Source organism: Leopardus geoffroyi, chromosome B2, assembly GCF_018350155.1.
Source record: "Leopardus geoffroyi isolate Oge1 chromosome B2, O.geoffroyi_Oge1_pat1.0, whole genome shotgun sequence".
In the NCBI taxonomy this organism is placed as follows: Eukaryota; Metazoa; Chordata; class Mammalia; order Carnivora; family Felidae; genus Leopardus; species Leopardus geoffroyi.
The window spans coordinates 35611169-35636449 of NC_059332.1; the positions used below are offsets into that span (position 1 = coordinate 35611169).

The following is a 25281-nucleotide window of genomic DNA, read 5'->3' on the forward strand; positions in this document are numbered from 1 at the left end:
GCTACTAAGTCATGGAAGCATGATTCAAACCCATCCTATCCTCGCAGTCTGAGCTCTTAGCTTCTGCTGTGAGTAGGGTGTCGCTATACACTATACCCACAGAATCTAGCTTTTAGTTTGATTTGGGAGTTCTGTGCTCTCTCTCAGCTCACCAGATGCCTCCTTTCCACTCCCTGGTGCCCAGAACAAGGTTTTTCTGGCTGGCATTGCATGTCCAAAGATAAACCATCCTCCGAGTCCTGGCCCTTTAGAATTTTCCTGAACTAGTCTTTTCCTAGGCATTCCACCCAGCTCATCTTCCCAGTCTACAGCCTTATGTGTAATGTGTGACTTGTTTGACTTAATCCTTTATCTGATTAGCCCATAGTTTTCCCTTCACGGTCACATTCTTAGTCCCCCCCAGTCCCAACCTCATATCTTTATGTCCACTTTGATCCTACCAGCCATCCTCTTGGCTTTCATCCTTCCATGGAATCACTGAGTCTTAGAGCTAAAGAGGAACTTTAGCACTGATCTAGTACATAGCCTTGTTTTGTAAAGAGGGAATTGAGGACAGGAAAGGTGAAGTAACTTGTTCACCCAGCTAAAAATGCCTCACTGGCACTCGAACCTTTATTTCTTAATTCTAGTGTGGTGTTCTCTCCATTACACCACATTCACTGTCTGCTATCTTTGCCCTCAGCCAAGCCAGGCTCCTGCATGTTAGGCCCAATTTGTTTACTTGGGACATCAGTAATTTTTTTTTTTAAGGTTTTATTTTTGGGGCACCTGGGTGGCTCAGTCGATCAAGCATCTGACTTTGGCTCGGTCATGATCTCACAGTTCGTGGGTTCAAGCCCCGCTTCGGGCTGTGTGCTGACAGCTCAGAGCCTGGAGCCTGCTTCCGATTCTGTGTCTCCCTCTCTCTCTATCCCTCCCCTGCTCACACTCTGTTTCTGTCTCTCTCTCTCAAAACTAAATAAACATTAAAGAAGAATTTTTTTTGAAAGATCTTATTTTTAAGTAATCTCTACATCCCACGCAGGGCTTGAACTCACAACCTTGTGATCAAGAGTCTCATGCTTTATCGACTAAGCCAGCCAGGCGCCCCTAGGCATTTATAATTTTTAATTATGACACCCATTGATGCTGAGGAGGTCTGAGATAGTCTCATATACAATGGAAAAGCGTATCTCTGTATCTGTACCGCATAATTGGAACTTTACATATCCATGACCTTTCAAGGGAAGGTTGGAGTAGATCCAGCAACATCAAGTGGTTTTAGGAGTAAATCATTCAATGACTTAGAACTGAGGACCAAAGCAGAGTCTAGGCTAGTGCCCAAAGATGAACTGCTTGGACCTCAGAAAATGCCCTACTATTTTATTTGCAAATAAAATTTGAGGTGATAATAACAAATATGTCAAGCACTTACTGTGTAGGAGGCACCGTACCATGTACTATGTTGTGTATTTTCTCAGTCCTTACAACAATTACAGAGGTAGTTACCATTTTTCTGTCCCTTCCAAAGATGAGGAAACTTGATATGCAAGGGGGTTGACTAACCTAAAGTCTCACGTTTAGAGTCCACTTAAATGTATATATATATATACACACACACATACATACATACACACACACGTACATGTATACATACATATATATATATATATATATATATATTTTTTTTTTTAAGTTTATTTGAGAGAGAACACACATGTGTGAGCAGGGGTGGGGCAGAGAGAGAGAATTCCAAGCAGGCTCTGCACTGTCAGCATGGACCCCAGTGCAAGGCTCTATCTCATGAACCACAAGATCATGACTTGAGCTGAAATCAAGAGTCGGACCCGGACAGAGCCACCCAGGTGCCTCTAGAGTCCATTTTTTAAAATAGAAGTATAGGGGCACCTGGGTGGCTCAGTCTGTTAAGCATCCGACTTCAGCTCGGGTCACGGTCTCATGGCTCGGGTTCGAGCCCCACGTCGGGATCTGTGCTGACAGCTCAGAGCCTGGAGCCTGCTTCAGATTCTGTGTTTCCCTCTTTCCCTGCCCCTCCCTGCTCATGCTGTCTCTCTCTCAAAAAATAAATTAACATTAAAAAAATTTAAAGTTGAAGTATAATTGATCTACAATGTTACGTTAGTTTCAGGTGTACAACATAGTCATTGGACAAGTCTGCACTTTATGCTGTGCTCACCACAAGTGTAGCTGCCATCTGTCACCATACAAGGCTAATATGGTACAACTGACTGTATCCCCTATGCTTTATCTTTCATCCTCATGACTTACTGATTCCATAACTGGAACCCTGTATCTCAGCCCCCTTCACCCATTTTGCCCATTCCTCTCATCCCCCTTCCTTCTGGCAACCATCAGTTTGTTCTCTGTTTTTTTGAGTCTCTTGCTGCCTGTTTTTTTAAAAAAAATTTTAATGTTTTTTTTATTTATTTTTGAGACAGAGAGAGACAGAGCATGAGCAGGGGAGGGGCAGAGAGAGAGCGAGACACAGAGTCTGAAGCAGGCTCCAGGCTCTGAGCCGTCAGCACAGAGCCCGACGCGGGGCTCGAACTCACGAACCGTGAGATCATGACCTGAGCCGAAGTCAGACGCTCAACCGACTGAGCCACCCAGGCGCCCCCCCCTTTTTTTTTTTTTTTTGATTCCACATGTAAATGAAATCATATAGTATTCATCTTTGTCTCTCTGACTTAATTTCACTTAGCCACAGTACCCTCTCGGTCCACCCATGTTGTTACAAATGGCAAGATCTCATTCTCTTTTATAACTGAGTAATATTCCAGTGTATGTGTGTAATATGTGGGGTTTCACTTCTCTGTCACACTTTTTAAAAATTTAAAATAGCTATTATAAGGAGGTTTTTTTGGAGCAAAGAAACCTTGGACATTAAAAGAAAGTTAGGAAGTTACCATCCAACTTCCATGGGCCTTTCTGTCTGCTGCTGCAGGAAGAGTGGATAGAAAGAGAGGGAAGGCTGGAAAGAAGGCACATGCAGCAGGTAAGGTGGCCGGAGAAGAGCTCTGTCCTGGAGTGGCATGGAATGGTCTGCTCTGTGCCGCTGGCTATTTTCCAGGATGGGATTTTGCTCACTTTGTGCTATCATGGTTCCAGCCGATTGTATAGCGAACAGATCAGGTGAAGCCATCCTATCTGGAAAGATAGAGGCCAAGTTGGGAGTCTGGGTACTTCTCCTTTTTGGGGCATTTTATGGGAAGGGGAGGAAGCACCCCATTCGCCTGGCGATTCCCCAGTCCCTTCCCACCAAAATATAAACACTTTCTTTATCCACCTTGGTGATCTCAGGGCTGTAGAGAAATCAAAAGTAGCTCTTCCTTTTGAAGATTGGCTCCCCTAATTCAGATGGATGGCATAAGTTACCCCATTCCAATGATCCCTTTTCCTCATTACTTCCCCCTCTTCCTTTGCTGGACGCCAGCCTGGCCAGTGTCTCTGCTCCTGTAGAGTACCTCTCCAGAGGCCTGCCCTCTTAAGATGACTGAACCCTCCATTTCATAAGTTTTCATGGCCTCCAAAGACATTTCTATTTGAAAAATACATAAAACCCATACAAAGACAATAAAAAGGTATAAGATTTTTATGTTTAAATACACTTTTAATAAAGTAAAATTTCTCTTGATCCCTTTAACTCCTCCACCAAACCAACCCCTGGTAACAATTTGATATACATCCTTCTGAGTTTTTCCATGGCTGTACAGATAGGTATACTTTTGGGTACACACACATACATAGAGAAAGGTCTTATGTAGGTTGCGTAAATACTTCCAGCTACTACCAGAAGTTGGGTGGCTTAAAACAACAGTAAATCTGGGGTGCCTGGATAGCTCAATTGGTTGACATCTCGCTCTTGTTTTCTGCTCAGGTCATGATCCCAGGGTTATGGGATCAAGCCCCGTGTTGGGCTCTGTGCTGGGCTTGGAGCCTACTAAGGATTCTCTCTTTCTCCCTCTGCCTCTCTCCCCTAAATCAAAATCTCAGTAAGACTGTACTACCTCTAGGGAAGATTCTTCTTTGCCTGCTTCTGGTGATTGCCAGAAATCCTTGGTATCCCCTAGCCATGATAGCAGAACCCCAGTCTCTGTGGCCATCTTTACATGGCCATCTTTCCTCCATATGTCTTTTGTATCCTCTTATCTTCCCATAAGGATACCATTTAGATTAGGTTTAAGGCCCATTCTACTTCAGTAGGACTTCATCTTAATTAGTTACATCTGCAAAGATTCTGTTTTCAATTGTGGTCACGTTCTGAGGTTCCAGAAAGACTTGAATTTGAGAGGGACACTATTCAACCCAGTATACACATTTTTTCAGGATCTTATACTATTCCATTCTGTGACTATTCCATAATTTAAATTTCTAGTTTTTTGTTTTTTTGTTTTTTTGGGTTTTTTTGCTGTTATAAAATGCCCCTGGGACATTCATATATACGTACCTTTAAAAAGTTTTTTTAAATAATTTATTTTTGAGAGTGTGCATGCAAATAGGGGAGGGGCATACAATAGGAGAGTGAGGAGGACAGAGGATCTGAAGCAGGCTCTGTGCTGACAGCAGAGAGCCTGATGCAGGGCTCAAACTCACAAACTGAGATCATGACCTGAGCCGAAGTTGGATGCTTAACTGATTGAGCCACCCAGGTGCCCCCATATATACATATACTATTATTCCTGTAAGAGATTCTTAGAAGAAGTAGAATAGCTGGGTTAAAGGGCATTTTCAATTTTAATAAATACCACCCAGATTGTCTTCATAAACTTATACCAACTTTCATTAACAGTATATGTTGCTCACCAGAACTGGATATTGTCACTGTTTTGCCAGTTAGAAAACTAAGGAATGGTATCTTATTTTAAGATGTATTTTTTTTTACTATTATTGCAGTTGGATATCTTTTCATATGTTTTATAGACCATTTATATTTATTTTTCTCTGAATTACTGTGAATTGTCCCAACATCATTTATTGCATTCATCCTTTCTTCACTGAATTGAAATTGACCTTTATCACAAATCAAATATTCTCACGTGTGTGTGTGTGTGTGTGTGTGTGTGTGTGTGTGCGCGCCGGATTTGTTACTGCATTCTTTATTCTGTGTTATTAAACTTTTTGTCTGTTACTTTATAAGAACATAGTTCTTATTATTTGCAATAGTTATGTTTCATAAAGTCTATGCAAACTTTTTGTTGCTTTATAAGAAGATATAGTCAATTCTCATTATTTTCTGTAGTTATGTTTTATGAAGTCCCTGCAGACACTGAATTAGTGTTTGCACTAGTTACTAATTAGTAATTACTAATTACTGACCCATTGCCCCTAGGGAAAATCAGAGTTAGGTTCCTGAGAGTCTCTGGGCACATTTTCATCAAGTGATGAATACCTGACTTTGTTTTATGTATATTTTTGTTTAAAGATACCTTATTTAATATATATTGTTGATTCATTAACACTGAATTCACGTCAACAAGCACTATAACTCCTGCCTAAACAAAGCTTACCCAACACATGTATTTTCCCTGGAAGGCACATCACAGCCTGCTTGCACTTAGGAGCGCTAGAGAGTACTTTAGCACTGTGCTCCGAGGCCATTTTTTAGTTAGTGAACTATTTGTTGAGTTTTGGGTTCATAGCAAAGTTAAGTAGGAAGTACAGAGAGTTCCCATATACCCCGTCCCCACAAACAGCATCCTTGGGAGCCATTCTGAACTGCAAAACCACAGTAAGAATGCGAAAACCATGGCACCAAGTAGCCAAAAGGACACTCGTTTACAGTTCGAAGGTGAAGCAAAAAGGTAGAGTTTGTCTGCTTCCACCTCAGCTAGAGTTCGCCCCTCTGCATCACCACAGGAATTGATTGGGGTTACAAATCAATTTCAGAGAGTAGGCAGGTTCACAGATCAGTCTGTAAATAATGAGGATTGACGGTACTTTCTGAATTACAGTAGCTTTATAGAATGCTGCTATACGTTTTTATACTTAGTAGTGCAAGTTCCTCATTTTTTTCTTATTCAAGTTGTCTACAACTCTTACCGTACAATATTAGACGAATAAGCCAATTGAAAATGGGCAAAAGATTTGAGTAGACATTTCTCCAAAAAAAAGATATGCAGATAATGGAAATGTAAACTAGCGCAGCTGCTTTGGAAAAGTTTGGCAGTTCCTTGGAAAATTCAACACAGAGTTATTAAGTGACCTAGTAATTCCACTCCTAGGTGTGTACACAGAAGAATTGGAAACACATGTCCACACAAAAACTTGTATGCAAATATTCATAGAAGCATTGTCCGTAGTAGCCCCAAAGTAGAAATGTCCAGCAACATATGAATGAATAAGCAAAATGTAGTATATCCACGTAATGGAATATTACCTGACAATAGAAAGGAAAGAACATTTGATATGCACTGTAACATGGATGAACCCAGAAAACATGCTAAATTAAAGAAGCCAGACAAAAAAGACCCTATATTGTACAATTCCATTTATTTGAGATACCAGGATCTGCAAATGCACGGACACTAAAAGATGAGTAGTTGCCTAGGGCTGGCGGCAGAGGGGTTAGAATGGGAAGTGTCTACTAATAGGCATGGGGTTTCTTTTTAGGGTAATAAAAATGTTTTATAATTAGATAATGGTGATAGTTATTCAACTGTGTGAATATACTAAAAGCCAATGAATTGTACACTTTAAATGAATGAATTTTATGGTCTGGGAATTAAACCTCAATAAAGCTGTTTTTTTTTTTTTAATTTTTTTTAATGTTTATTTCTGAGACAGAGACAGAGCACGAGTGGGGGAGGGGCAGAGAGAGAGGAGGACACACAGAATCTGAAGCAGGGTCCAGGCTCCGAGCTGTCAGCACAGAGCCTGACGCGGGGCTTGAACTCACAAACTGTGAGATCATGACCTGAGCCGAAGTCGGTCGCTCAACCGACGGGGCCACCCAGGCGCCTTTTTTTTTTTTTTAATGTTTTATCTACATGGAGAAATAAAATAATGCTCTTTCCCTCCAGTCTTGCCCTCTTTATGCCCAGCATAGAGAGAGGCTCGAGCCATCCAGTGACTCATGAGCAGTGAGGGGTGAGGGTCCTCAGGTCCACCATCTGCCTGAGGTGTATCATATGAGGCTCTTAATGTATTCTTTTTTTTTTTATTGTTTTTTTTTAAAGTTTATTCATGTTTGAGAGACAGAGACAGAGGGTAAGCTGGGGAGGGGCAGAGAGAGAGGTGGACACAGAATCCAAAGCAGGCTCCAGGCTCCGAACTGTCAGCATGGAGCCCGATGTGGGGCTTGAACCCACGGACTGCGAGATCGACCTGAAGTCAGATGCTTAACGGACTGAGCCACCCAGGCACCCTCTTAATGTATTCTTCAATGGTATCTGTGCCTGCAGGGGGTGTCCTCTATGGATTTTAAGCAGTGACCATACTTTGTAATTCATTTGTATTACCTAGAATGCCTTCTGGCCCTTAAATTATTTCCAGAGTTACTTGGGGCAGGGGATGGATTATTGCCTGTTCTTATACATTTACTCTTGTAGATGAACTTCAGAATGAGATTGTCACAGCCTCACCCTACTCCTACCTTCATCAGAAGCAAACTCTGGTGGGAACCTATCCAAGTTCTATTGAATATACTTTTGGGTAGACTTGGCGTTTTTGTAGTATTTAGCCTTCCTGCCCAAGATCGCGGTATGATATGTTTATTTATTCAGGTCTTATGTTATGCCCTTCTTGTTAAATTTATTGCTGGTTGTGAAAGAGGCCATTTTCCGTTCCAATTTTTAAATGACTGTGGCCAGGAGAGTAAGAAGTAATTGATGTTTCTGTGTCTGGATGTGAATGTCTTATATTCTGCCACCTTATTGAGTCCACTTTTTAGTACTCTATTCTTTCTTTTTCTTTCCTGATTTTCCTTCCCAGGGTTTTCTTCGTCCACCTGCTTCTGAAAGCATCTCTACCTGGAAATCCCAAGAATATCTAAAGTTCAGAATAAAACTGAAATTAACTAAGTTACAGTTAAAATAATGTGTCTGTGCTCTTAGGTTCAGAACTGCTCACTGCTAGCTCTTGAGGCACCTTTATAAATTGAGAGAAGATGCCCCCTTTCTCCTGACACATGACTCTTATCTCCTGGGGAGATTGCCATACCTAACTGATTCCGTCAGAATATGACACATGACTGCAGAAAAATGTCATAATGAATCTGCAGGTGTCTGGCGTCTCCTGTGTCCGGGCTCTCTTAGACGAGGTGCATTCAGGCAGTCTCAGCTGCAGAGGCATTCTTGTAGCACTGCTTATATTTTATTTTATTTTTATTTTTATTTTTTATTTTATTTTATTTATTTATTTATTTTATCTTATTTTATTTTATTTTTAATAAAAACGTTTATTCTTGAGAGAGACAGAGACAGTGCGAGCAGGTGAGGGACAGAGAGAGAGGGAGACAGAATCCAAAGCAGGCTCCAGGCTCTGAGCTGTCAGCACAGAGCCCGACGCAGGGCTTGAACTCACGAACCGCGAGATCATGACCAGAGCTAAAGTTAGACGCTTAACTGACTGAGCCACCCAGGTGCCCCTTTGCAGTGCTGCTTAGATTTGTAGATTTTGTCTTTGCTGCCTCAGTTTACCTCATTATATTTCACCTCTCATCACAGGACAATTTCTGCCACCCCACCCACCGCCAAAAAGACAAAAACAAAGTAAAACCCAGTCGTCCTCTTCCCAGCCTCTCTCTTCTCACTCTAGTCACAATCCAGAATAACCTTCCTAAAGCATCAGGAAACCCCTGCCCAAGGCCTTTGATGGTTCCTTGTTTTGCTCAGAGTCAGATGTGCTTCATGCCCTGGAAGCCTGCATCACGGCCTTCCTCCGCAGCTACTTTTCTCGTTTCCCCCGCTGCCCCCTCTGTGCTCTTCCCCAGTTGGGAACTCATGGTTAGTGCCTGTCTCCTGTCACTCTCTGTTTGCTCATCTGTAAAGGGAGAATAGCGCTGCCTCCTCAGTAATTCTACGGCAACAGGTAAATGATACAGCACGCGATGGTGACCAGCACCGAGCCGGGCACTTTCCACTTTCCCCTTCCTTCCCTCTCCCTCGTGAGGATTTTGGAAACTGAAATGCTGTATAATTATAACATGTTTAGATTATTTATGCCTCACTGTATGTCCATTACCCAAAGTTCTTGTATTTAGGCAGGAATTCATATTTGACCTCTAATCAGGAATATTTGAAAATATTCCAGAAGGAAAAATAAGGATAACTTTGCAGCCTCAGTGTGCCACCAAAACAGGTTCCATTGAAGGGTTCCCGGGTGTCCTTGGAGGCCCCTGGCAGGCTTAAGGGTGCAGCATTGTCTCCTGGCTGTGACAGTCTGTCCACAATTAAGGCAGGTGAGGAGGGGAGGTGACAGCCTCCTCAAGGAACACAGGATCTGTCTGCAGGAGATGGAGGGTGTTTGGAGGGTCCTCAGGAGACGTGCTGAGAACAAACACAGTCCTTCCCTGGTGGGGATTTCCTCCGCCCCGCTACTACTGCCTTAAGAAAACATGGAAAAAGCCCTTGCTGCCGGCCACAGCAAATGTTTTCTGGTTAAGAGTCATTTTCCAAGTGTGTTTATTGGTTCAGAGAATTGATTTCATTTCAGCCCCATTTGGTGGTCTGTTTATCTTTTGTTCTAGGCTTTCTCCCGATTCGGTTTCCATTGGGTTTTAATCAGAAACCATCTGGTGAAAGCATTTTGGATCCAAATTAGAGTTTATCATAAGAACAATCTCCAAGAACACAGATGAAACCCAGAGTGGAACAGAACACAAACAAGAAATAATGCAATAACACTATCAACAGAACAGTGTCAGAGGGAGGGAGGAGGTGGAGAGGGAAACTGAGAAGGGATGTGTAGAGAGGGAGTCAACCCTTCAGAGGAGGACCAGCCAGGGATAGGGGGTGGGCAGGCAACTAGCACTCACATCAGGGGCTGGTGGGCCCTTCTTCCCTTGCTGACCAACCTGCAGCCCTTGGAGGGGTAGAAACCATGGTTAGTAGCCCTCACCCACTTCTGAGCCGGGACAGAGCACTGTCTGATGGGCACCTGCAACTCACTTCGCTCCAGAGATGGGCCCCTGAAATGGTCCCGTCTCCTCTCCATCCCTTCTCTCTGCACCCTTTTCTTGCTCTCCCTTTCCCAGAGTCATCCTGGCCTCCACTTGGAGAAGACACACAGTGGGGCTCATCACTGATGATGGGACCTTTGCCGGCCCCTCCCCCAAGTGCTGTAGACTTTCAGACGCTTGGGTCACGGGTTAGAAAACAGTGGAAGATTTACCTCTCCAGCCCCACGTCACTGAATATACCAACTGGTCGACATTGCTGCTTTGACTTAGGAGATACATATACATGTTAAAAAAATATTTTCTGTAAAGTATAGATTATAAAGAACATAACCTCTCCTTCCTACCCCATCCTCTGTGCCCTCTGCCCCTTCCTCAGAGGCTACCTATTTCATATGTATCTTTTCAGAGGTCACCAGTGCTTATCATTGTTAGCTTTTAAAAATTCCTATTATAGGGGTGCCTGGGTGGCTCAGTCGGTTAAGCGTCCGACTTCAGCCAGGTCACGATCTCGCGGTCCGTGAGTTCGAGCCCCGCGTCGGGCTCTGGGCTGATGGCTCAGAGCCTGGAGCCTGTTTCCGATTCTGTGTGTCTCCCTCTCTTTCTGCCCCTCCCCCGTTCATGCTCTGTCTCTCTCTGTCCCAAAAATAAATAAACGTTGAAAAAAAAAATTTAAATAAAAATTACTATTATATCTCTCCTTTTTGCTTTCACTGCTGAGGCTACTAGATTTACCCGCTGTGTTCTTCCTGTATCTGCCTTCTCCACGTCCCTTCCTGTCGCAGACTTTGACTCTTGGTGGGCAAACAGTTGTGAGCAGAATGAGTCGGACCCCATCCCTGCCAACTGCAGTGGCTGTGCTCAGAAATTACCCCTCAAGGTGATGCTCCTGGAAGACACCCCGAAGAAATTTGAGAGACTCCATCCTCTGGTGATCAAGGTGAGCAAGGAACGCGCTTCTCCCCCTGACAGATGATCTGTTCGATGCCCAGAAGGCAGCAAGATCTGTGACATTCCTGATAAGTAATTCTGTGTTATTTTGTCTCGCTCTTGTCCGCCTTGTCAAGACGGGCCAGCTCTTGCTGCCAGAGGAGCTTCAACATTTTTTGTGCCAGTACCCCGAGGTGGCGGAGGGCTTCCCCGAAGGGCTTTTCACCAAGTGGTGGCGCTGCCTTCCTGAGCGGTGGCTCCCATTTCCTTATCCATGGTGAGTGCGGGAAAGGGCACTTAGTCTGTGTGTGGTGGCAAGGGGGCAGACAGAAGGTCCAAACAGTACCCCTGAGACCCTCCCATGCCCCGCACTGTGTAAACACTCTCCAGTACCCTCTTCGAGTCAGACAATACTCAGGAGCTCGCTGTTGAAAAACCAGTGATGGGAGATAAAGAGGATGAAGTCGAAGAGGTGCCTTGGAAGGGCTGTCGCCACGAGTGGACACTGACATTGCCTAATAGCATCACAGATTATCTCTGCGCATGTTTTTACACAGAATGCCTCCTGAGCATCGGAGGGCTAACGAGAAAGCCTGAAGAATAGAAGGGAAGCTTCATTTCCTGGCACCTTGTTTGTGCCAGGCAGTGTGGCATGGTGGTTAGTGCCTGTTGCTCATTGGTGATGCTCATAATAGCTCTAGGAAGTAGGAATTATCATTGTCATTTTCAGATCAGAAAAGTGGGGATCAGAGAGGTTAAGTACCTTGCTTAAGGTCACCCAGGCAGGATTGAAATGCAGGTCTGCCTTCCCATTTCTTCCTGTGTCCTATAGAAGACATGGTCTGTTTTTTGGGGTGAAGGTTTCTGTCTAGAAGAAAAGAAAGCCAGTTTCCATCTAGAACCATTCCAAAAGAGAATTAAAATGGCTTTTTTTGGACCTTTTTGTTAGATAATTTCTCAATGCTTTTGTCTTTCTTAAACCTTTATTTGATTTCTTACTTATGCATTGATTTGCATGATTGAATACTCACTTTAACTAGTCAGGCTTCCCACCGCATGCCACAGCGCCTTAGGTTCATGATTTTTGCCCGTTCCTCCTCCCTTCTGTTCTCCCGCCTGGCCTGTTACTTCAGTCTCTTTTCCAAGATAGAATGAATGGACCGTTTATTTCCTTCCTCTATATGTTGTTTTAGCTGGATTTTATAAACATCCCACCCACACGTACAAATCGTGGCATTTGTTGTGTGTGTGCTTGTGCATGTCACAGTTAATTGATTTGGCATGACTGTTCCTCATGAACCTGATACTTAAGATATTGTCCTGATATTTTTCCCTCGTTACCCACCGCCCACAGTTTTCCCACCGTGCTTAGCTCTGTTCGTCATGGAGATAGAGGCCGGCTTGCCCAGCTGAATTACTTCTGTCTCTTCCAAACTTTTACAGGAGAAGACCTCTAAACAGATCACACATTTTACGTGAGCTTTTTCCTGTTTTCACCTACCTGCCATTTCCAAAAGATGCCTCCATAAAAAAGTGCTTCCTTCTTCAACCGGAACCTATTGTGGGTAGTAAGGTAGGACATTTTGAGAGGACTTGGGTCGAGGCTTTTCCTTACTTAGCCCCGGGGCTGATGTCGTAATCCCTTCCTTCCCTACGTGTCAACTCAGGGTGACTTGAAGGGACATCCACATGACCTGAAGTTCTCTGCCTGTTGCTTGCCAGGGGACCTGGTGTGGCCTGCCCTGTTATGAAGGCATGCTTAAAGTCTAGTTACCTTGCAGATCTGTTTCCTGCTCTAGACACTTGGGGGCAAGCTACTTTTCTACATTAGGAAGTAGAATCCTAAAATCTGAAAGGACCCAAGCATGCAGTTAGTCTGAGTTCCCTACCTCAAAGTGTAAAGCAGGCAAACCGTAAATGAATGCCCCAACTTACTCATTTTGTGGCTAGGGACACTGAGCCCCAGAGAGAGTAAATGATTTGCCCAAGGACACAGGAAGTTAATAGGAGGGCTCTACCCACCCAATTCCCAGGTTGGCTTTCCCCAGAAATAAACAAATAAGAAACTTCGGGTAGAGAACTAGCTAAGCAGAAAGCTTGAGAGGTTTGGGGACAAAAGGGTTGATGGGCACGTGCCCAAGGCAGGCAGACTAGTTTGGGTGGCAACAGTTCTTGCTCAGTCCATGGCCAAGTACCCAGAGCCCACTTTTACCCCTCTGGGGCGAGTGGACTGGGTAAAAGCTGTTCTGAGTTGTGTCTGTTTACTTTTCTCTGAATTGCCCTTTTGTTGAGTCTCATTCCTGAGGACCGTTTTTGAGTTTGGATTGGTTTGGAAGAATTAAAAGGATGAAATTTCCCAAACTGTGACCCCTACCAACTCCGGGTTGTGTTTTCAACCTCCCAATACTATTGTTTGGCTCCAGATTTGCTGAATCGTGTTAAAGGAATTTCAAAGCCTATAAAAACAATCATTTTGTCTAGGAGTGAGAACTTCTGTCTGCCAGCAGTAGGGTGGAGGTGCTGGGATCTTGCCTCAGATTTTAAAGACGTTTATTCTGCTGTCCCCAGCTAGAACTCCGGGCCCCAGTATGATTTCATCTTCATAATTATGATACAATTTGGGGCGAAAGCTTTTATCTTTATCTTGGTTTTCCCACTTGAATCTGAAGTTAATTTCACCAGTCTGCTTAACAGGGACTCCGAGGAACCCCGCCAACAGGGTAAATACTAAGTTACTCAGACGCCTATCAGAGTCATCTTGTGGTTCGCAAGCATGTTTTGGGAAGGGGAGTGGTCCAAATAGGCAAAAATCCTGAGAGTCTGGTTTCTTAGAGCATCTGCTCCCCGCCCTGGCCCAGGCTCTCCTTTTTCTTCAGCCTTGTTACTCCGCCCTGTTGTCCACATCCCTGGGCCCCTAGACCCTGGTAAAGTCACATGTCTGTGCGCCTGGGATCCCAGAGGCAACCTTGGGATAGAAGATGAGAAGTGGGGTCTGATTGTAAGAGGCGAGGCACTGGGGAAGGAGGTGAAGGGCTCCAAGGCCCACCTCACCCAGTCCACGGTGTTGCCCGGGTCTGGCCTGCTCCATCCTGGTGTCCATTTCTTCCCATCCTGGGTGGGGAGGAACCTGGTTCTGCCCCCTCTCGGGGCCTGTATGAAAAAGAGATACATCCACTTGGTTTTGGTCTTCTGGAATTTCTTCAAGACCGCAGATGTCAGGGCTTCTGCCAGTCATTTGCAAGCCAGTAGTCCTCCTTAGTTAGTCTTCCTTCTGTCATGACGGTGGCAGTTGAATGGCTCTAGTGTTGCCATGGAAACGGAGTCGTGGCCACGGCCTGCTCTGAGAGCAACAGAGAGCCCAGGGTTGGAGACACAAGAAGATGGAGCTAAAACCAAACCTCTGGAAGCCCAAGTGGTGAAGAGAAAATCAGGACACGGCCCAGGGAGTCAGACTTCGGACCCTTGCGCTATGCGGACACAGAAAGGCTGTTCCTGGAGGGGACAGGGAGGTGAGGTCCTGAAGGTTTTCTCTCACCATCTAGATAGGAAGAGGAGCCTGAGCAAGGTCAGCTTCTCCCTTTGTCCCTACTCCCTGCCTACCCCAGCGCCACATTCGCAGCTGTTCCTGGCACACAGCAGGTTGCCCTTAATGCCTATTGGCGGCATTGGTATCCCTCACGGTGCAGTAGTTACCTGTGGGCATGCATAGCCCAGTTGTCTCCTTGGTATTCAAACTCTGAGGCCAATCTTACTGTCACTACTTTTTAGTCAGTAGCAGGATAGATCTGCTCACCTAGGTCTTGCCCGAAAGAGTGAACTTGAACTTCCTGCTGTTCAATTCTCATCAAAACTCTGGCAGTAAGAAATAATATCCTAGAAATGATACTGCGTTGCCCAAAGGATATGCAGACCGTCTGTTTCTCTAAAAAAATCCGGCTGGAGTACCTGAGTGGCCTCAGTTGGTTAAGCGTCCAACTTCGCCTCAGGTCATGGTCTCACGGTTCATGAGTTCGAGCCCCACGTCGGGCTCTGTGCTGACAGCTTGGGGCCTGGAGCCTGCTTCGGATTCTGTGTCCCCCTCTGTCTCTGCCCCTCCCCCACTCACACTCTGTGTCTCTCTCAAAAATAAATAAATATTAGAAAAATAAAAAAAATAAAAATCTGGCTCACACCAGACCCTCAGAAGATTGTATACTTAGACCACTATGTGTTGGCCTCTGCTAGACTTCTGTTAAATTGCACTGAGATGATTTGCCTTTAGCCTACTTTGGAGCTGTGGCTAGAAGTAGTCATGAATTACGAAGCTCGTGCTAGATCTACATTCGGGCTATTTGTTGAGGATGTCTCTTTAGGAGAACCCACAGAAGAGATTTCACCCTGGTCTCAAGATCAGGAGATGCCATGCTTAGGAGAAACTAGTTTGTTTTTGTCTTTCGGACATAATCGCGAATTGTGTTATTGGTTCTGTTTTCTTTGTTGCTTAGGCTGGTATGAAACTCAGAGCCATATATAGACAGATTTGTGTACGTTCATCTCCCGTGCCACTGGGTTTTATTTTGTTTCCTTTTCCTTCCTCTTCTTCCTTGTTTTTTTTTTTTTTTCCTCTCCAGATGCATAGAATGCATGACCTATTTATCATTGGCAGCGGCGAGGCCATGTTGCAGCTCATCCCTCCCTCCCAGTGCCGAAGACACTGCCAGTCCGTGGCGATGCCGCTAGAGCCAGGGGATATTGGTAGGTGGGGCCCCCAGGGGGCAAGGTCAGTTTCAGGATCTTTGTAGTTTTTAACTCAGAAAATATGCTAAGAATTAAATATTGTCTTCAGAAAGCTTCAATTAAATAGAGTCAAAAAGAGCATTCCTTTATGGACAGAGTCAGTATTTATGCTCGGTAGAACAACTAATAAGGAAATGTAGCAGAGAAGGGCCTCGACTTATATATATTTAGAATGTGCGATGTGTTCCATTGGTCTTAGAAACTTCAAGTTGGAAGGCATTATAGAAAATGTTTAAGGGCACCTGGGTGACTCGGTCGGTTGAGCGTCCAACTGCAGCTCACGCCATGATCTCACGGTTCGTGAGTTCGAGCCCTGCCGAGAGTGCAGAGCCCCCTTCAGACCCTCTGTCTCCCTCTCTCTCTGCCCCTCCTCCACTCATGCTCTCTCAAAAATAAACATTAAAAAAAAGAAGCAAATCTTTAGAGCAATCCTTTATTTTACAGATGAGAGATTGAGACCCAGAGAGGAGAGGTGACCATCCCAAGTTCCTCCCATCACCTAGGCAAAGCATCAAGCTTTAAGTGTCTCCTTCACCAGGGGCAGGCCAGGGGAGGTACAATTCTAGATTTGAGGAAACCCTCTCTGTGTCTCTTTTGCTAATAACACAGTGCGAGCAGTTTGTAAGGGCAATGACCCCATGAGGAAATATTCCCTTCCGTGTGGGTCCCACTGCCAAGTCATAGCCTCACAGTCATGACTCACCGTTGGCTCCATGATTTCCCAACTGTGGCTTATTCTGTGCATTATATTCTAAAAATCCTTTCCAAAGAAACAAGTTTGAATCAACTGCTGTCCGTAGCAATCAGTTTGACAGTAGAGTTTTCTTGGCGGAAGCAGATGGTAAGTATCACTATTGCCCTCTGTGTTTTTCCTGCCTCACAAAGCCTAGGGGGAAGCCTAGGGTCCCTGACAGAGCCCAGACTGGTTTTCCAATTGATTTCTTTTAATTTTACCTCTTTAGAAGACCCCAGTCCCTGGAAACCTTTCACCCATTTGGAAGTAGGATACAGACTGCAAACCATGACAGGCTTTAATCCATGTTACATAACTTATTTCAACGTAGAAATGAAAATCATGCAGAAATTAAGCGTTAACTGATAATGGAGCACAGCTGGCCTGGCCCCTGGGAATTACTGCAAAGAAGAGGATTTTTGTGTAGAAATTGTTTTTGAAGCTATTTTCCTGTAGCGGAGTGACCCTTCCATGAGGCATGTCTATTGCACAAGCCTGTATGGATGGCATTTGGGCTTGAGAGTGCGTAGTTATGCTTGAAAAAGTCTCTGTCTTATGTTCTGCAAATGCCAGACAGTTCAGACAACTACAGAAACACCTTAGTTATCCAAATTTTAGGTTCCTGGATCCCACAAACCTCTAGAATGCCAATTAAAGAATTAGGGGGAATAAACGGATGGCTGGCAGTGATCAAAGAAGCTTTGAGCATCAAAGGCTGGTGGGAATAGCAATGAAAAGCCGAAAATCCGGAGCATGATAACCTGCCGGGCTATGACTGGCTGGCTTGCTGACGAGAAGGAAAGGAGCCCTGTGGGCATGAAAGGCCAGCTACAGGACAGCAACATGGAGAAGGGATGGGGAACTGACTACAACAAGAGGGAGAGGGCAGGTCTGGGAGAAGAACGGGGTAGGGCGGGCTGGGGAGGACAGTGAGATTCTGAAGCAGTGGCAGAAATAGAAGCGGTGGCTGCGGCTGCCACAGTTAAAGATGAGCACAGGAAGCGGACCCTGACAGCAAAGGAGAATAATTCAGTGCTTGTAGGACAGATGGCAGCTCTAGCATTTTGGGGGGCCCTAAAGAATGGCACTGTGACAAGTAGGTTCTATGGTTTTTGCCGAAGTAAGCATTGTCCTCTGAAGGCAGACAGGAAGGGGACAGGAATACACATCACCAGAAAACCTGTGATGAGAAGCATTTTCAAGAATGCTTCATCATCCACCTGCCGTGGTTGATGAGTCACTGCCCATAGTGGCCTTTCTTTCTTTCTTTTTTTTTTTTTATTTTTTTAATGTTTATTTTTGAGAAAAAGAGACCGTCTGAGCGAGGGAGGGGCAGAGAGAGAGGGAGACACAGAATCCAAAGCAAGCACAGATGCGGGGCTCAAACTCACGGACCGCAAGACCATGATCTGAGCCGAAGTCGGACACTTAACCGACCAAGCCACTCACGCACCCCCATAGTGGCCTTTCTTGAGTCACTAAGTAGAGGTTAAATTCTGTTCAGTGCTCTCAATTTAATGATGGGTAAGGTATGTCGCACTCTAGATAATTTTCCATCAGGAGTTTATTGAAGTGTTCCAAGTTTTTAAAGCTTTTAAGTCTACCTTCCTACTCTACTCAAATAATGTAGGGTCAGTGTTTCCTAAACAGTTCTTCAGATCACTGATGACCCTAGGGATGGGAACAGGAGCCCCTTAGAAAAGCCCTTGGCAAATAGGGCTGTTGGATCAGTTGATTTGGGGAACTGCCTGTCTTGTGATTACATAGTGCACATTAGTGTACAGAAGTCTCCAGAAGCCTTAGAGGAACCTAGTGTTTCTCAAACTTTCTCAAACTTCCTTGACCATGGAACCCATTGGACTATCCTAACAGCATGTTACTATTTGCAGAACACAGTTTAGGAAGTGCTGGTCTGAGCGATTCTGGATGTTCTATAATGAGGCCCTGTGACCGATAACATTAGGAGACTTGGATGGGGGGGTCCTCCTTCCCTCAGAACTCATCGTATCTTCTTGCCAAGGAAGATGAGATGGGTCTGAGAATTGATGCCCAGCACCAGCCTCATCTAGAGCATCTTGCTTTTGTAAATCTGCTGAGTTGTGAGTCATAGTTAGCCAGGTGAGTGGTGGTGATGAAGCACTTGGGTTCGTAGTGGCTCCCATTGGACATCCGGTTACAGAGAGGACCAATAACGGCATATTTATGCCAGGGAGACCTGCCTTGTTCGTGCCCACAGGTGTGCCCAGTCCCTGCCATTCACCTGCTTTCCTGTTGCTGTTTCCCTTCAAGGCTATGCCGGTGCCACCCACTGGAAGGTCTACGTTACAGCCAGAGGGGTCCAGCCTTTGGTCATCTGTGATGGAACCACCCTCTCAGAACTATAGGAAACAAGAACTGTACAGAGGAACAACTTTGAGGTCCGAAGACCAGATCGAAAGGGGAGAAATAAAAACAGAAATGAGGAAACCACTTTCTAAGGTTACTTAGTTATCTGCCCTATGCATGCGTGTATGAGCCAGCTGTATGCTGGAGGCAATGGCCAGAGCCTGGCCCTCCCGACTCTTCCAGCCTCCCTGCTTGGCCCCGGGATTTTGCCGGTATCTGTCTGTGAGAGACTGGGCTCTTCCACACCTTCTGGAACCGCAGCCTTGAGGCTGCCCCCCAGGCAGGAAACAGGGCTAATGCCTTCCCTTACTTGTGTGGTGTGATCCCCTCTGCTGGCTCCCTGGCCACAGAGAGGGTAGCCAGCAGGTCCTGACTTCAGGGCCATCCCTTACGAGGTGGGCCTGCTTGTCCTGTCTTCCTGGCCACACCACCCGATACTTTTATGGAAAGCCATGGTCAATTAAAGAAGCTGTTGCAGTTTCCCAAGCAGAATGGAATCTAGAACCAAGATTAAGTAATGTCACTGTACTCAAGAGATGCACTGCCTTTCCAGTGTCCATGGCCCTTGGAGTCTCAGTGACATCAGGTTGGAGTCTGATTATAATTGAAATGGTAATTGCCGAGGTAATACTTTCCTCCATCTCATCAGGTTCTCATGCCGGCCCCCCCTCCCCTACACCCCCACCCCCAGCACCCTTCCCTTCCCTTCCCGCTCGCCTATCTGGATGGTTTCTCAGAAGCTGGACTCCTGGTCCTCCCTCGGCAGAGCCCTTTATTGCTGAGGCAGCACCGCTTCTGTCAGCTGGGTCGCTTTTACCAAGTGTCTTCAGAGGGGATGAGTTAGAGCGCTGGCCTGGGGAGAGGGCACCTCCCCGGGTTTGATCTTTAGGGTCCAACTTTCCACAGGGAAGATGTTTTACAGATGTGTCAAGCTGATGTTGTAATGTGGTTGGGGAAGGAGCTCCAGACCCCACGTGTTTGCCAGCTGGGTGTGCGACTGTGGGATCCTCTGTCTCAAAATGATTTCTGTCTTTGTACTTGGGAAACAAGGTGAGGTATTTTTATTATTTGTGACAGTATAAAGCTATGTTCTTTCAGTTGGGTGGTTCACTATGGTCATTGTTTTCTCCAAGTGCTTTTAGTGTGTATTAACCAAATGGTGTAAATGAGGACATAGTTTTCTTCCCTTTTTTACCCCCCCCCCCCTTTATTCTTTTATTGATGCTGCTAGATACCTGGCCTCTGGCCCTATGCCATCACCCAGCTGAAGGAAAAAACCACACTGTAGCCCCTGGTTCCGAATTGCAGAAATCAGATGAATCCAGGTGGCCGTGACAGGGTTAATGGCAGGCGGTGGTGAGGGCAGAATGTGTGACTTCTTGCAGGGTCCCCTTCATCCTTGGACGTACCCCTGCACCTCCAAGGACGTCCCTGGGCCCTCTCTCAGCCCCTCTCATGAGCAGCAGTGGGGATCATCAAGTCCCTGAGGGGCTGGTTTGTGAGCTTGTAAAGGAGAAGCATGGTTCACGGAGCTCAGGGTGGAAATACTCTGCCTCCACGGACTTAAATGAAACTAGGATGAATGGTACCTGAGGGAATTTTTTCTTAAACAAGTCCGCGCCTTGTGTGGGTTAATGCGGGAAAAACAAAATTTTTTGTCCATATTAAACTCATGCTGCTAAGCCGTTATGATTTAAGAGGTTTGAAATCAGAGGGATCATTTCAAGGCCAGCTTTGCGCAAGCTTTTAGAGCCTTTGCAGTGTCCTTACCCCTGCTGCGCACGGAGAAGGCTTATATGTAAACAAGTTCTTCAGAGTTTTCTTAAATTAGGCCCTTCGGGTTAACGAAAGAGAGGGTTCCTTAGTAGAAAAAGAAACCATCTTGATGGTTGAGATTTCTGTTTTGTCGTTTTGAATCACCCCGTGTTCCTTCCCCATTTCCCACCTGCCCTTCACACCACGAATGTTCATAAAATACCCACTTCAACTCAAAACTTTAAAGACTAGGAAAAGTTTTCTTCTTGTCGCTCTTGCATGTGTCGCTCTTCTGAAGTGTCCCCTGGGAAGTCCCCCAAGCCCCTGAGCTGTCGAGCTCCACAAAAAATGGTGTAGCCGCAGATAAGCTGAGACTTTTCATGCATTTCCGACTCATGTTACTTAAAGTCTACCCAGTTCAGAACTGAGGGTAGATTTCTGTTAGGAAATTTTCCACAGAGAGTTTTCCGCTCTTAATTACTGGATACATAGAAGTAATTGGCCTTATCCTCAAGGCAATTCTGATAAGCAGGGTACAGGAATGGCTTCCTACAGGAATGACCCACAGTGGCCAGCCAGTCCGTCTCTCCCCAAGGCTTTGTGTGAGGGTGCTGCTCACCCACCCCACCCCCGGCTCCCCCACGGAAGCAGCACAAGTCCTTCCACATGACCCGGTGTGCGAAAGAGGGTCATCAAGATGAGGAAGAAGGGTGGGGAGGCATGGTGGGGCCACCTAACCAACCCCCCACCTCCACCACCACAGTAAGTACAAAACCGCAGGGACTCGCAAGTTTGTTGAGTGGTTACTGAGAGGTGACACCGTGGTGACCTCCGCACATGAGTTGGGTTCGCTTGTAGGTTCCCAGAGTAGAGACTTGGATCCCCAGATCAGCTCTGTGGGGAGGAAGGTTGCTTTGGCAGCAGTCTGAAGCGCTTACCTCCAGATGTCCTGAGGTCCAGAGGAGTCCAGTATTGACAAGACGCTGTACTGGTTCAGGCTTATAGAAAGAGGCAGAACTTATCTTCTTCCCTTATCTCCAATTTGTTTTAGGGAAGAGCGGAAGTAAAATAATACGGTTTATGAAAACAGAAATCTAGGGAGTGCCTGGCTGGCTCAGTCGGCGGAGAGTGAGACTCTTGGTCTCAGGGTTTGTAAGTTTGAGTCCCACGTTGGGTGCAGAGGTTATTTAAAAATGAAATCTTTAAAAAAATGAAACAAAACAGAATCTACTTATTTGGTGAAAAACAAAACAGTCTAGAAGTGAGCAGATTTGGGCTCATTTTCTGAGAGAAAGAAGAGTAACATTCGTCCAGTCCATCCTAAGAGTGTCTCCATATACGTGATCTCCTTTAGTCGTTACTCAGCCCTGCGGACAACTAGGGCTTAGCCCAGTTAACTGCTGGCCAATAGGTAGTTGGTTTTGCAGTGTATTATTTTCCTGCTTCAGCACAGTGTGGTGCCCAAGAATGAAGATGTGGGTTTAATTGTCTCGGGTGTGCCCCCATTGGGGAGGAGGACTGAGGGAGGGGGTCAGCAAGCCGGGAACTCTTCAGGGTTTGTTTTCAAAACTGTCTTGGACAGAAATGGAAAAGGAGAGAATTTAACCAGATGACTTTTATAAAAATCCTTTCACTTTTTCCCTCCCTGTTTGAAAACTCTTTAAGAGTGAGTGTGGCTGGAACACAACTGTGTCCAGCCATTTTCCCATCCCCACATGTTTCCAGATGTGTGACCAGAAGAGGGACTCTGCCCAATTCCAGTTGTGGGTCCCCTTAGAGTTTACCTCACTTGTTTTTCAGTCCTCATTTCTGTTCCCTTCTTCCAAATTCCAGCATAGACCTCTGTGGAGGAACAATTTTTATAAAAATCAAAAGTTCCTTAGCTGCAGGTGACGGCCTCAGTCATTCTAATATAGTCGGGAATGAGTTGCTTCTTAACCAGTGGCCTCCACGATGAACATTCAAAACCCCAGAGCACATGTTCCCTTCTCATCTAATCCCTGCCCACAGGAGAAGCCCAAGTTGTAGGGGAAAGAGAAAGCTGCCTGTCTGGTTGCATGGAGAGAGGCAACCTAGGCTACCTTTTGAGACTCCGTTACTAATCGGAGGGGTCTTTTAGGCTTTTGAGCTCTCCTAGTGATGGGGGAGAAACTCTCCTGAGTTCACAACTCTTTGCTCATTAACTTTCAGCGGTGACCCATCACGCACCAAAATTGGTCAAAGGAAGGCCATGCCACAGATGTGCTTTAGATGGCATTCTAGACTGAGATTCTCTCCATGTTTGGAGCTGTTCATATTATACGCAGAGCTGATGGTGTCAGGGCCAGGAGGCTAGGAAAGTGCCGGTGCTTATAGAGATAGCCCCGTAGCAAAGGAAAAACAGGAGGCTCTGGGAGCGTGCTGTGTCGCCATCAGCGTGTGTCTCCCTGGCTTCCTCACCCCCAGCCTCCCAATGTCCAGCGGCTTCTTCCACAAAAGCATCTCCAAGAAGATGGACAGGTGCTCTCCCTGTTGTGCGCCACACCCAAGTCGGGCCCACCCTTGGACGCAGTGCTGGCCTTGGTGAGAGGTCCTCCAGCCAGCTTGTCTGATGTCCAGGTCCCTTAGTGTCTGGTTTCCCTGCCCTGCATAATTTAAGCATTAGAGCTAAATACATCTGTCATCTTCCTCTCTCCGGAGACTGGGAAATGTCCAGAGCTTTTCAGAAAGTGGAGAGAAGAAATGTTATGTAACTCCTAGTGGAGGCCTGGGGCTGACCCGACCGTTTCTCTTGCACTTAGCACGTCTGTCGGCGGCATGAATCCAACCGTGAGCCCCAGCTGCAAGCACCTGTGTAGAGAAGGGAAAGCAGTCTAGAGTTTCCGACAGAATCTGGGGAGTCCAGACCTCAGCTCTGTGCCAAGCTCGATTGCCCTCGTTTCCTCACAACACCTCTGTGGGGTAGGTGAGGTCATCCTGTGAAGCCACCTTTACTCAAAGACCAGCAGTGTCCCAGCCTTCAAATTCCAGCCTCTTGGGGCACTTTTGGCCCTCTTAGGAACAAATTCTCACTTATGCACAAGAATCAGTGACAGGATCAGACAGACACATGGCATTCCCAGGAACCCCTAGTCTCATGACAGGCAACTTCCCCTCCAAACTTCTTGCTACAGTTTCACCCTCAGAAGCTAGCTGTGGTCTCTCTCCCCGCTCCCTCCCGTGGAAGAGGCAGCAACAGACACTGAGGCCGGGGGACCAGACGGGGGGCGGAGGTAGGCAGGACAGCCACCGTGCATCTTCGGGGAACCGGGAAAGGTCCCAGCAGGCAGAGGCAGATGGACACCTGTCCCAAGCACATGTGCTCCGAATAGTGTGAGCTGTTCTAAAATGCGTCCAGTGCAGAATGTTGACAGTAACTTAATGTGCTGCAAACTCGTACGACTCCCACCGTGTAAAGAATGTATGTAAATTAAAGTTTTATGTAATGAAAGTTTTTACTTTTGCAATTAAAAGTGTGTATGTCGGTTGATAAAAACTGTTCTGTACTTGGTGTCATTCTTAAATTTCCGGTTCTCTCTTGTCCCATAACTGAGGAGACCTCTAGCCACATCCTACTCATGAGGCAGGCCCCAGGGGCCTGGTCACTTTGTTCCCCCCACCCCGCCACCCCGGCCTTGGTCCTCCCTAAAATTCTCTCCCAGCTTTATGAGACTCCTCTTTTCTCCACATCCCTGCACTTGGCCCAGAATTCAAATGAGACCCTGCATGCCCTTTTCTGTCTCCCCGGCCGGCTGCACATGGGCCGGATGTCATCACAGTGTCGCCTCACCTGTGGATGTCCTCGGTCCTCACAGGGGGACAGCCAGGCCTCTTGCTGGCCCACGTGAGCCAGCTGCCACTGATGAGGGCCACTCTCAGCCCTCTGTTAACTCAGTGCAGTTTTGAGTTAAGTCATTTTGGTGTGGTAATTTCTTTTTGGTAATGTCTTTTTTATCTACACAGTTTTATATAAATGCATAAATAGAACTGTTTCCTATCCAGTGCTTAGTGTCCTGTCTTTCCTTGATTGCTTGCTAGAGACTTTTTCCTCGCCCCATGTGACTCGCCCCCTTCCATGATCAGGTCTATGTAATATATACACAACCGTGCGTGTGTTTCCATGGCTTCCTCCATGCTCTCTAATCATAATCCTGAATCAAGATTCTTATCCTTGCCTTACCTAAAATGTGACTGTATTCCAGGCACGTGTCTGTCACTTTTCTTACTCAGTACCTCACAGAGTTCTCTTGAAGTCCCCTGGTGTAGCTCCAAGCCTTCCTATTTAATGGTTGATGCTCCACAGTGTGGACGCCCCCATTTATTCCATTGTTCTCTTACCCATGGTAATAAAGTCATCCTGTTTAATGACTGTTTGGATTCTAAGTCAAGAAGCTTAGAGTTCATTTTAGAAACGCTTGTTTTGGGGTGCCTGAGCATGGAGCCTGCTTGGGATTCTCTCTCTCCCCCGCTCGCACGTGCTCTCTCCCTCTCCCTCTCTCTCTCAATACATAAAAAAAGATTTTTTAAAAATAAAAACACTTGTTTTAAAACAAGAACATTCATCCTTCTT

The 25281-nt window shown here is 45.8% G+C and overlaps 1 protein-coding gene across 11 annotated transcripts in view; it reads left to right on the plus strand.

Annotated features, from left to right (window-relative positions):
* The window catches only part of CB2H6orf89 (chromosome B2 C6orf89 homolog), a 45345-nt gene extending 21137 nt beyond the window's left edge, over positions 1-24208 (plus strand). For 8 of the 11 annotated variants that reach the window (XM_045498013.1, XM_045498012.1, XM_045498016.1 and 5 more), the window contains 5 exons: positions 10900-11054; positions 11182-11321; positions 12488-12617; positions 15655-15778; positions 18843-24208. In XM_045498013.1, the coding sequence (XP_045353969.1) occupies positions 10900-11054; positions 11182-11321; positions 12488-12617; positions 15655-15778; positions 18843-18937 (644 nt within the window). In that variant the 3' untranslated portion in view covers positions 18938-24208. The remainder of the gene's footprint in view (positions 1-10899; positions 11055-11181; positions 11322-12487; positions 12618-15654; positions 15779-18842) is intronic. The other 3 variants (XM_045498019.1, XM_045498020.1, XM_045498017.1) reach the window with 2 other exon arrangements.
* The last annotated feature ends 1073 nt before the right edge of the window (positions 24209-25281 follow it).